Genomic DNA, 12,794 nt, shown 5'->3' on the forward strand with positions numbered 1-12,794 from the left:
TATTCATATTAAATATGTACCTGTTGAATTTGAGCTTTTTCTCAACGCTTCAGAAGCCCTGAGATTTCAGGTAACTGAAATGGTACAAAGGACGAGTTTCCAGAAACTTCGCAAAAAATTAGGACCGTTCCATACACTCCGGGAGCGCCCACCCACAAACCCATCCCCACTGCCGCCGGATTATCTCACCAGCGAGTGAGACTGCAAGGTTTGGGGGCCCGGCCGAACCACTCCGCCCTGCGCAGAGGGGGGGTTCGCGTCCGTTTTGCTGAGACCGGCCGTTTCCCCCTCGTTGGTCTTGCCCCGACCCCCCTGCGCAGGCACCCACAGTGCGTCAGGCCGGCGCTTTATAGCGGCGGCCTGGGCGGCTCCGCTCGCTGGTTTTCCTCTTCTCTGGAGACGGGCCTCACCTGTGGTCGGCGAAGATGCAGCTCAAACCCATGGAGATCAACCCCGAGGTGAGCGGCAGGTGCACCGTGGCCCCGGGAGCGCTCGTCTGGGGGTCAGCCCACGCCAGGCAGCCGGATCGCTGGCTGGTTTCATTGTTGTGTTTTTCTTTGCATTTGTCTTTCAGATGCTGAACAAAGTGAGTGGCATCTCGCGTGGCCTCTGCCCCTCCCCCACCAGGAGAGCCGAGCCGAGCCGAGGCGGCGGAGGAAGGCGCCCACCTGCTCCGGCGGTTTCGCAGTGACTTAGCGGCGCCCTGGGTGCTCCCGAGGAGCCGGGCTGGGCGCGGTCGGGACGCTCTCCCTCGGCCCCTGCATCGGGGGCGGGGTGGGGTGCAGGTGGAGGAGGAGGCTGCCCCCTCCCTCGAGCGCCCGGCCGAGCTCCCGAGGGCGTGGCTGGGGCCGCGGGACTCGGGTGCCCGGGCTTCGCAGGAGCCACGTGTGGGCCGCGCTTTGTGCTGTGTCATCGCCCTGGCGGGGTGGGGGGCCGGGCGGAGACTCGTCCCAGGCTCGGATGGGAGCGCCGAGGGTGCCTGCCTCCCCGAGCCTGGCCGCCTTGTCTCCTCTCCGTAGGTGCTGGCCCGGCTGGGGGTCGCCGGCCAGTGGCGCTTTGTGGACGTGCTGGGGCTGGAGGAGGACGCGCTGAGCTCGGTGCCGGCGCCCGCCTGCGCGCTGCTGCTGCTGTTCCCACTCACCGCCCAGGTAGGGCGTGGGGCCCGCGGTGCGCGCCTCGCCTCTCCCAAACCAGAAGGCGGCTTTGAGGATAGTATAGACACCAGGCTCCTCTTCCCACCTGTCCCGAGCGCCCACACCTGGCAAAACTGCCCTTGCCCTGGGGGGATGGGTGGAGGGAGGAGCCCACACCTTTGGTACCTACTCTTTGGGGCTCCTATTGTAGTAGAGCTTATTGCTCGTCTTCACCCATCCACCATTGCCTCACATTGGGAAGAGAAGTCATTTCAAATTATTATCCCTCTGGGAAGTAATTCATCCTACTCATAAGTCCTTTGAACCTAGGCTTTTCTGAACCTTCTATGCCAAGGCCTGGCTGGTTGTTTCCCTTTAAAAGGCTGTCACCTTGCTAGTAAATGGAGGGGGATGGGCTTGCCTAAAGCATATGAAAACAATAGGTTCTTTAATTCTCCACTTCCACTGCCTGTGTCCCCCGTGGTCTCCCGGAATTCTCCCCACTCTTCCACCTTCTACAGCATGCACACTTGGGTTTTAGCCTCACCAGTGTGCTTTTGAAATAAAGCTTAATCACTTGTATATGGTTCCTGTATGGGAACCTCCTTCCACTCTCTTAATCCTCTTTCCTCTCTGACCTTGTGGTTAAATGAAATAGGTGGGCATTAGAGCAGTCTTGGAAATACCTTTTCATTTCCCTTTAGATGGTCTTCTTCCTACAAGTGTGCATGGATATATGTACCTCAAAGACTGAGCATCAGATATAGAAAAGGTAGCTGGGTTAATGGTTGTCTTGCGATGTATGGAATTCCGCTAATCTGCATGGTATTGTCTATCTCCTATTGCTGTCACTTGACCCCTGATTTTGGGAGTGGTTGAACATTTCCTGTAACAAAACTTGAGGCATTCGCATTTGGGGCATCATTCCAAACACGGAGTTCAAGCACCAGAAGCATCCTCTGCATAAATTAAGTCCTATGGGAAATTCCAGGTGTTCCTCCTATAAATGGGTTAAACACCCGTATTAAAACTGTTGGATAATCCCAGGGACATGTTTTTTTTATTGCCAGCGCTTTTACTTAGGTAAAAACAGAACTGCCAAAAAATTGCACGTCAAATTAACGTCTCTGTTGGCCAAATGAAATGCAACCTCCTGTCTTATTTGAGTCCCTCACAGCTTTCTTGCTAGAGGAACCATGATGACTCGGAGATTTTGAGCAGCTCTCACACGCCAGGCCTCTGGGAGGCAGTGGCGCAGCATGTTTGTCTTTCAAAAGCCCACCCGATCTCCTTTTGCCGGATCAAGTGGTTCTTGTTAGAGCACACTGTGATTAGAACATTTTATGTTTGAAAGAGCTCAAAAATGAGGGGTTTTTTTTTTGTTGTTGTTTTTTTTTTAGCTCCAGTTCAGTCCGTCAGATTTACTGAGCACCTGTTCTGCAATACAAAACACCTACTGGGCTAAACACGAAAGCAAATGCAAAGAAAAGTTGAGGTTCTGTAGCTTGACTTTCAAACATGGTTAATTTAAAAAGCATTTAATGTTGCCTAAGAGAATATTATTAAATCCTAAATGGACCACTCTAAAATATTAATGTTAAGTGATGATGAATATTTCAATGTGTATCCACGCAAGAGCTCAACCAACCAACCCTAAAGGATGGTGCTCTCCCATTTTAAAATGTTTAATTAACCTAGAAAAGTGAAAAGCCTTAATAGTCAATGAGTAAGTCAATTTAAGGATTTAGTAGATCCATGATGCTAGAACTTCCTACTAGTTGGAGTTAAGTTGATTTTGTGGGGCAACAGATCATATTCCTCTGAGGGTGCCACGGATAAGGCCTGAACTTCAGTTTCATGTACAGTAAGGGAAGGCTCCTAGAATTGGAAATATTTTGTCTGAATTACACTGGTTATGGGGAGCAGTGCTTCTGTAGCATCAGCACTCTGCTTTTACCTGAGAAGTCATACCTGTAAGGTCTTTAAAACGTGTCAGTGAAAGGTTCAGACAAGCCCACTGAGTGACTGTACAAAGAGCTAATGGATGCTTTGGGAAAAACTAGTCTCATTGATTTACTGATCTGTACCCTCTTCCTCACCTCCCATTGCTCATCTGTCCACAAACTGTATAGCTGGCAAGGAAAAACAAGTGTCACATCTTCCTTTTGTAGGATGAGGAGGAGTTTCTGTGCAATCACAGCCAGCACCCTAAGCCAGTTGTTTTTCCTTCATAAAAAAAAAAAGGGGGGAGAGGGAGTCATAAAATTCTTTAAATTGTGCCTTTAAGGCTTGTTTTGTTTTTAAAGAGAGGTATACGTGGATAGAACAGAAGTAGAATGTTAAAGAATAGTGGGCTATAAGCTGGCTGCTACTCTTGGCTGTTATATTAACCAAAGCTTGATTGGGATGCCCATGTGAAATATAGTCATTGTTGGTGTTAAAGGAAGAAAACTCTTTGGCTCTTTACATTTCTATTTAATATAATGAACTTGTCTGTTTTTTAACTTCATGACATCATCCATTTCCAGCTAAAAGGCTGCAGTGGTGTCTAGACAAGCCTTGGGCAATGTCCAAGGCCATTACTGCACTGCAGCATCAGGGTGGAGTCTCAGAACCTCTCAGAACAGGGGCTGGTGTGGGCGTGAGGGACAGGCAGGCCATTACCTTGGCGCCAAGAGTCAGCAAACTTTCTTAAAAGGCCTAAGAGTAAATCTTTCAGGCTTGAGTGCCATTTGGTCTCTGCCGTTGGCCTTGGCTGGCATGTAGCACCAAGGCTCCTGGTCACACATCCTATTTGTGTTTGCATTTAGGTGGTAGAACTTACTGCGCTACCATCTGTTCTTTGTGTTTTCATTTTGAGATATTAGCATGTTTTTTACATTTACAGCATGAGAACTTCAGGAAAAAACAGATTGAAGAACTTAAGGGACAAGAAGTCAGCCCTAAAGTGTACTTCATGAAGCAGACCATTGGGAACTCCTGTGGCACCATTGGACTTATACATGCAGTGGCCAATAACCAAGACAAACTGGAATTTGGTAAGTGAGTGTTGAAGCCAGTCATCCTCTAGCTGACCTCTAGGTAACCGTCAGTCTTCACTCCAGAATCCCCAATGGTCTCTTCAGCAAACACATTGCCTTCAACATTTTGAAACCTACTTATCCAGATATAATCTGTGGGTGAATTCTTGTTTCTCTCTTTCAAGGGAAGGAAACTCATTTTCTAAGAAGCATAGTTTGGCTTCTTCCACCTGGAGAAGGAAAAGGGAGTGATTCAGTTGTTGTTTTTAAAATATATTTTTATTGACTTTTTACAGAGAGGAAGGGAGAGGGATAGAGAGTTAGAAACATCAATGGGAGAGAAACATCGATCAGCTGCCTCCTGCACACCTCCTACTGGAGATGTGCCCGCAACCAAGGTACATGACCTTGACCGGAATTGAACCTGGGACCTTTCAGTCCGCAGGCCGACGCTCTATCCACTGAGCCAAACCAGCTCGGGCAGTGATTCAGTTTTGTACTGTTGCTCTGCGTATGCTCTTCATTTGTACAAAGCTTGGATGAGTGTCAGGTGAAGGATAAAGAACACTTGAGGGCCAATTGTTATTGTAATTCCCCTGTGTTTACGTCTCAGTGATTCTGGAGAATTAGAGATGTTAAGCGCTGAAACATTAACAGTTAGGACCTGTCTTTAATGGTACCGTGTTTCATAAGCAACAGGAGAGAACCAAAACAGCTTAGAGCAGCAGTCATCAACCAGTGGACCACTGGTGTTCGTGAGGTCTGAAAGGTTGGCGACCGCTGGCTTAGAGCAGCTGGGTGACGGTTCCTGCAGAGAGGCACAGCAGCAGGCCGCACCTTTGGAAGGATTCAGCTGTGAACAAAGTCAGGTCAGGGGCTTTAGCCCACCTTCCACGGATACTGTGGAGGATGTAGAAGAAATGAGTGGGGCTCAGCCCTTGAGCTTGTCAGAGGCACAATTAGTAGCACTAAAATATGTTAAAATATTATGTCTGCTTTAGGCCAAGAGTCAGCAAACTTTCTTAAAAGGCCTGAGAGTAAATCTTCCAAGCTTGAGGGCCCTATGGTCTCTGCCCTTGTTGTGCAAAAATCAGCCATCGATATGAGGTGAACCAGTGGATGTGGCTGTGTTCCACCAGAACTTTATTTACAAAAATAGATAGCAACCTGATTTCGACAACAGGTGGGTGGTTAAGAACGGAATAATTTCAACTAATAGTCCACACTGTTGCTTAGAGCAGGTCAAATACTTCTTTTTCAAGGAAAGTGTGGCCAAGACTATAATACTGATAACTTTTGCAGTTAAAAATAAAATTAAAAAATCACCTGCCTGGCCGTAAACATCCAGATCTTCTAGAAGTTGCTTTTACAAATATTAACTTGATTGAGCTGTATTAGACAGTTGCAGCTTGATCCTTTCTACTTCTGCAGCGGGTCTCACTTTATTTTGACTGCTGTGTTCTTGAGATTAGCAAACACCGTAATTTTTTGTAACCGTGGTCATGATGGTGTTAAAGGCTTAATCTGAATCACAGCCGTCCTCGTAAAGGTAAGAGGATTTCTATCACTTCCAAATTTTGAATAGTACCAATTTAATATGTTTACTTTTTTAAAGTTTAGAGCTGAAAGTTCAAGTTGAGGTCTTTTTGAAATTTGAAGTTTTTCTTGATCTGGCTGGGTAGTCAGTGTCTCCTAGACTTAGCCACACTGAGCACCGACGAAACACTTAGGTTAGTCATCAGTTGTCGGCTCCCTCTAGGCCGGACTATTTGGCTTTTTACATTTCTATTTAAGACCCTTAGGTTAATGACTATCCTGGATAACGGTATTCCTTATCTTGCATTTTCTACCCTGGAAGAAAAATCTTGGTTGAGAACTGGTTTATTAGATTAGATTGTTATTGTTACATCATGTATGCAGTTCACATTAATTGTGCATTGCCAGGGGCTGTAGATAGGGCAGTAGATAAGACAGTTTCATTTTATGGCACTAAAAAGCTCACAGATATGTGTTACCAATGGATAAGTGCTATAACAAAGTGATAAGAGATTGGCAGATAATATGAGATGGGAAGTGAAGGGAGTTGGGGAGCAGAGGAAAGCTTGGCACATGAGGAATGGAGAGTTCTCAGGCCGAATGCAGTGACGGGGGCGTGGTGGGCAAGAGTCTGGGGCAGACGGTACAACCCATCCACATCCTTAGAGGCCACAGTAAAAACTCAGGTCGCTAAACATGACTGGCTGCAGTAGCTTAAATCACCAATAAATGTGTACCCATGTGCATTATTTTGTCTATACTAATACTTGTATTCTTTTTTTTAAAGAGGATGGGTCAGTCCTGAAACAGTTTCTTTCTGAAACGGAGAAGTTGTCCCCTGAAGACAGAGCAAAATGCTTTGAAAAGAATGAGGTAGGAAGAGAACTTCCAGAGCATCACTTTTTCAGTAACGCTGGAAGGTTTTGTGCTAAGGGTTCTCTCTTTGTCGGCAGGCCATTCAGACAGCCCATGACGCTGTGGCCCAGGAAGGCCAGTGCCGGGTAAGTGCAAATACAAGTCAGAGCCAGGCTGCCCAGGTGCCACCTGTGTTTTCCCTAAAATATGTGTAGTGACCTCTTACTGGGACACAGCAAATGTTGTTTTCCACCCAAGGCCAGTTAACACCGAAAAATCCTACTGGCACCATGCTTTGACCAGACCTGCTTATAAGAAATGGCTCTCAGAAATCTAATTGGCGGTTGGCATTTCTTTGAGTAAATGCAGGCTGATAGTATTTCGTGTACATCCGAATGAGTAACACCCAAACCTAGTAATTGAGCACTTCAGATATTATTCTCACAGACGGTTGGGTATAGTAAGATACACAAGGACTGACAATTTCCAGAAGGCTCATGCACCATTAACCTGCACAGTGCCTTCTAGTCAAATGTTAAATAGGTTTAAGGCAGCTACACTGCCTCTGTGATGAGAGTTTGCTCTGGCACTTTCTCGTCTTGACCTTGGATGAGATACTTATCCCGTAAGCCTTAATTTTCTCTTCAGTAAAAATCAAGTCAGTTCTGAGAGCTACAGTCTATCTACTTTACTGCGCTTAGATTAGAGCCCAATATTTAGGAAATACATAAATGTTACCTATAATAACTTTAAAAATACACAAGCAAGCCTGGCCCCTGTGGCTCAGTGTTTGAGCGTTGACCTATGAACCAGGAGGTCAGGGCTTGATTCCTGGTCAGGGCGCATGCCTGGGTTGCGGGCTGGATTCTCATTAGGGGAGTGCAGGAGGCAGTTGATCAATGATTCTCTCTCATCATTAATGTTTCTATCTCTCCCTCTCCCTTCCTCCCTGAAATCAATAAAAAACATTAAAATTAGAAAAAAAATATATACATACATACACGAGCAGATGGTTCAAGTGTATTATATTTATTACATATTACATTTTTTAAGTTTTTTTTTAATCCTCACCCAAGGATATTTTCCCATTTATTTTTAGAGAGAGGGAAAGACAGAGAAATAGCGATGTGAGAGAAACACATCGATTGGTTGCCTCCTGTATGAGCCCCAACCAGGGCCAAGTAGAGCCTGCAACCAAGGTTCATGCCCTTGACTGGAATCGAACCTGGGACCCTTCAGTCCTCAGGCCGATGCTCTATCCACTGGCCCAAATCAGCTAGGGCTACATTATATTTATTTTTAAGAAATTAACGTTCTGCCTTATAAAATACTCATTTGCAAAAAAATTTCTTGGCTCTTTTCAGGTAGATGACAAAGTGAACTTTCATTTTATTCTGTTTAACAACGTGGATGGCCACCTCTATGAACTTGGTACGTTTCACTCCATTTTTGGAATTTAATGCAGTTTCATTCTTTCATACTTATTTCCTTTTACAGTATTGACATGTAACTTTATAGCACTTTAGTATATCATTGTTTATGAAGCCAAGAACAACGGTATTCTCATGGGGGAACTTAACCCTTCGTGCTGCCCAGTCCTTCCCTTTGGGCAACTCACCTGCCAAATGATGGCTTTAGTCAGACCAGTAAGGAGACCAGTCCAGCACCAGTGGAGGCGAGAGTTCAATTTTTTCTTCTCACTTTTCCGCTGCAGCACTGTCAGCATAGGATCTCTGGCATCATTCTTTTCAGACAGGGAACGCTTTGGGGAAAAGATAAACGCCTAAATATGACCTTGTTAGTGTAAATGGATTTGTACATGTTGGGGTAATGTCTGTTCACTGGTATATGGCAACAAGAAAGATTATCCATCTGGTAAAAGTCGTCCTCTTTGTATGAATGGAGAAAGCTGTGTGGTCTCAAATCCAGACACTGCCTCTGAGTAGATAGCTCATCGGCAGTCATTGAAGGGCACATCTCAAGGGGCCCTGTCTGCCTCCACCTTCCTGCACCTTAGAGCTTGAACCTGCCTTTTGCTCTGGGGTCCTTCCCAGGGGATGGGGCACAAGTCCTTCAGCTAGGGTGGCTGGATTGGGCTATGATCTTGTTACTTTTGGTGAGAATTGCCTGGGATGGATTATCTACAAGCACTTGAACCTCATTGCCGGCATGCTGCTTTATAACTAGGCTTCCTTTGTGGGAGTGGCAATGGTATTTGGAAGAATCTAAAACCTCCCTTTAGGCTGGACAAGCACAGTAGCCAGAAAATGTGCATAGAAAATTGACACACACCTGGCTTCTTCGTTGTAGATGGGCGAATGCCTTTTCCGGTGAACCACGGCACCAGTGCAGAGGACTCGCTGCTGCAGGTGAGCTTTGGAATCCATCCCCATTGAGGCCCACGTCTCTTTAGCCAACTGTCTGTTCTAAAGTGCCAACACTTTTTCAATACAACCAGCAGCAATCACTTGAGTTAATAGCATTCTTTGGGGCTTAGAGATCATTTTAGTAATCCTCCCTACCTTATTGTACAGCAAGTGGTTTTAACCAGGATCCTTCAGAGCAGCCCTGACTAATCTGTGTCGTGTGCCGTCTCTAGCCCACAGTGAGAAGTAGCCTGAAAGCCAGGGCTCTGCCTCTTTGTGGGATTAAGGTGACCATTGTCCTCCTGTCAGATTACATCATAGCTAACGACTCGTGGAACAGCAACCTGAGCCTTTCCTCATCTGTCCCGGGCTGCTGGATTTGGGTCAGTTTTGTAGGTAGTTATTATGGATTCTGGTTAGGCAGTTAATTTCAGGAGCATTTTCTTCCCACTTGGTCCGCTCTTAATAGGATGAGAGAAGTAGATTCCAAACATGCCTGACAAGAACTTTAAGATCCAGGATCACAGTGTAACCATCCCCGAACAAGTGACCGCAGAAACCTCTTACTTAGTTCTGGACCAGAGCTGGGAGGCTACTCCAGGCCTCTTCACCCTGAAAACGAGTCTCCACAGTTGAATCAGTTTGCTGTTATGAGGGAAATTATTTAATTGTGATTAAATAAAAATGCTACTGCATTTCTATTACGACTGCATTTGTAATACAGCTAGGTTTTGGGGTTTTTTTTAGCACTTGCTGTGTGCAGACTGGGGGTTGACAAACTTTTTCAGGCAGAAGATGTTTTAGCTTTGGGTGGCATATGGCCCATTGCATATATTCAATTCTGCTGTTTCAGCTCCAGAGCAGCCCATAGACAATGGATAAATGAATGTGTGTGGCTATTGCACTGAAACTTGAGTCACAAAAACAGGCAGCAGGCTGGATTTGGTGCCCAGGTTGCAGTTTGCTGACCCCTGACCTAGGTGCTCTTCTAACTGACTTAGAGCTTTTATGGAATCCTTCTAAGGAGACTGGGAGGCAGGTATTAATTTTCCACATTTTACAGATGAAGAAACAGAGGTGCAGAGGTTAAGTGATGCCCAAGGTCAATGACTTAAATGGCAGAGCCATGGCTCACTGTACAATACTGCCTTTCTAAGCAATAGACCTGTCTTTGAACATCGTAGACCTGACAACTTGGAGGTGCTAGTGGGCCAAATGAAGCCACTCTAGGAGGGAGGGTCACTTGCTCCAGTTTGATGATATTCACACCTGAGATCAGTGGGAGCTAATCTTGGATTTACAGGGTTTGAGAATAGTAATAGAATGAGAACTAGACCTAGAGAAGCAGGATTGGGGAGATTTGCATGAGAGAGTCAGCAAGAACAGAGGCACGATTTCTGCTCATGACCCACTTGGGGGAAATCTCCAAATAAAGCTCTGAGGTCTATTCTGACTCATAGCTAACACTATCCTAATACCATGAAATGCACCCCCTCATGAGATACCTATGACTGTTATGTGAGTAGAATTTATGGGGTGGGGGGGGGGGGAAGGTAAAACCTTATTGTTCAAAAAAAAAAAACCGGTTCTAATTAGAATATCATTTAAAAGTAAATGAATGTAGCCAAAACCGGTTTGGCTCAGTGGATAGAGTGTCGGCCTGCGGACTGAGAGGTCCCGGGCTCGGTTCTGGTCAAGGGCATGTACCAGGGTTGCGGGCACATCCCCAGTGGGGGGTGTGCAGGAGGCGGCTGATCGATGTTTCTCTACCATCAATGTTTCTAACTCTCTATCTCTCTCCCTTCCTCTCTGTAAAAAAAATCAATAAAATATATTTAAAAAAAAAAAAAGTAAATGAATGTAAACTAGCATCTTAATTAGTGAAAATTCTTGAGTGAGGCTGGTTGTATATGATTAAAGATGCTTTAGGATTTCCAAACTTCACACACAAAATTTACTTAAGCCGGTGAGAAGATACATAAACTTAACCCAAGCATTCTAAACTTCAGTGACTTAGATCCCAACTCATTGTATATATTGGAGAGAATTGTTTATTCTCCCTTTAGAGGCCCACACTTAATATTAGTTAACACTTAGTAATACTTATGCGATATTGCGGGTTTGGTTTTCTTCTATGATAAAGAAAATACAGTGTCCCAATAAAGCAGCTTGCAATCTTTTTGCTGGTGGAGGGTCTTGTCTTCAGTTTAGAAGTAACACATCACTTGTCTATACCTGGAATACCCAGTATGGAAACTTTTGAAGATAACAGTTAAACAAAAAAACAACAAAAAACAAATCTGGAGCCATGACCAATGTGACTCAGCTGGGCATCGTCCTGTGCACCCAAAGTTTGCCAGTTCAGTTCCCGGTCAGGGCACATGCCTTGTGGGCTCGATCCCCCATAGGTGATGTGCGAGAGGCAGCTGATGGGTCTTCCACTCTCACATCGAGAGTGCTCAGTAAAGCAAAATGGAATAATCAATTTTCTGTTACCAGTCTTTGTGATCTAGGTCTTAGAATTAGTAACACATCACTTGTTTATGCCTGGAACACCAGGTATGTAAACTTTAAAGGCTCTTTTGTATAATGTTTACTTGGAAGAAATTTGTCTTTACTCTGGGAATTTCAGAATTAGAACTTTTATGTTTTGTTGTCAAAACCAGGCACAAGGTGGGAGAAAACGGGCATTTGGTGGGAGTAACAAAGGGGTCCAAGCTTCTGAAATCAGATCTGTGGTGCAAGTCTTTCCTGTCACCTGATTTTTTTCTCGTCTCAAGCCCTGGGTTTTTTATTTTTGTTCTATAATATATTTTTATTGATTTCAGAGAGGAAGGGAGAGGGAGAGAGAGATTGAAACATAAATGAGAGAGAATCATTGATCGGCTGCCTCCTGCACGCCCCACACTGGGGATCGAGCTGCAACCTGGGCATGGTGCCCTGACCGGAATTGAACTGTGACCTCCTGATTCATAGGTTGACGCTCAACCACTGAGCCACGCCAGCCCGGCAAGCCTGGGTTTTTCAGTTTAATGGGAAGTTTACAGTTGGCCATGGTGAACTTTGAGCATTTATAGGCCTTCCTGGTACTTTCCCTTTGAAAGGTTCATTTTGAGCTGTTGCTATTTGTGCGTTAATGAGATCCCTCCTTTTCAGGATGCCGCCAAGGTCTGCAGAGAATTCACTGAGCGTGAGCAAGGGGAAGTCCGCTTTTCTGCCGTGGCCCTCTGCAAGGCCACCTAAAGCCCTGTGGGAAGGAACTAGCTCTTCTCCCCTCTTCCCTTCACTATCGAAATACATCCCTACCAATGTCGTCTTAAAATGCTCGTGTTGTAGACGACAGCTGTTCTCCTTTGGTTCTGTAGCTGTACTCCCTTGTGATCACATCCAAGCGCTAGCAGAGTTCAGCTGTCGATTGAGCAGTTTGATGTAAGCTTCCGATGGCGAAGCATTTCCCCTATTATATGTCTTGTTCCTCAATATCTAATGCTTTAAATGGCTACTTTGGTTTGTGTCAGTAAAGGCCTTGGATGTGGTTTCAATTGTTTGTCCTTATAAGGAATAAAACTTTTCTGCTGAAAAAGAGAGAAGCCTAGCCTGGTTTTTATTCTCTTTTGCTTTCCCCTCATTATATCTGAAATTACTTGCATAGTAATAGTAGAGGTATATATCTTCCATATAAATAACTCATACAGTGAAGGTAAAGTTATAAAAATACTAGAGGTTAAGGTCCCTAGGCCTGGCCGGCAATCAGGGCCGATCGGGGCCTTCCAGCTGCCAGCTGGGGCCTTCCTTTGTTCTGCATCGTCCCCTGGTGGCCAGCGCACGTCATAGCGAGCGAGCGAACTCCCAAGGGGACACTGCATATTAGCCTTTTATGTATA

At 45.4% G+C, this 12,794-nt stretch overlaps 1 protein-coding gene across 1 annotated transcript; it reads left to right on the plus strand.

The window, feature by feature from the left end:
* Positions 1 to 316: 316 nt before the first annotated feature.
* UCHL1 (ubiquitin C-terminal hydrolase L1) lies at positions 317 to 12,497 on the plus strand. Its single transcript, XM_036332283.1, has 9 exons — positions 317 to 458; positions 575 to 586; positions 1,020 to 1,148; positions 4,021 to 4,171; positions 6,477 to 6,562; positions 6,643 to 6,690; positions 7,909 to 7,975; positions 8,855 to 8,913; positions 12,067 to 12,497. The coding sequence occupies exons 1-9, from the start codon at positions 426 to 428 to the stop codon at positions 12,151 to 12,153; spliced, it is 672 nt and encodes a 223-aa protein (XP_036188176.1). The 5' UTR covers positions 317 to 425; the 3' UTR covers positions 12,154 to 12,497.
* Positions 12,498 to 12,794: the final 297 nt, after the last annotated feature.

Source organism: Myotis myotis, unplaced genomic scaffold, assembly GCF_014108235.1.
Source record: "Myotis myotis isolate mMyoMyo1 unplaced genomic scaffold, mMyoMyo1.p scaffold_m19_p_1, whole genome shotgun sequence".
NCBI lineage: Eukaryota > Metazoa > Chordata > Mammalia > Chiroptera > Vespertilionidae > Myotis > Myotis myotis.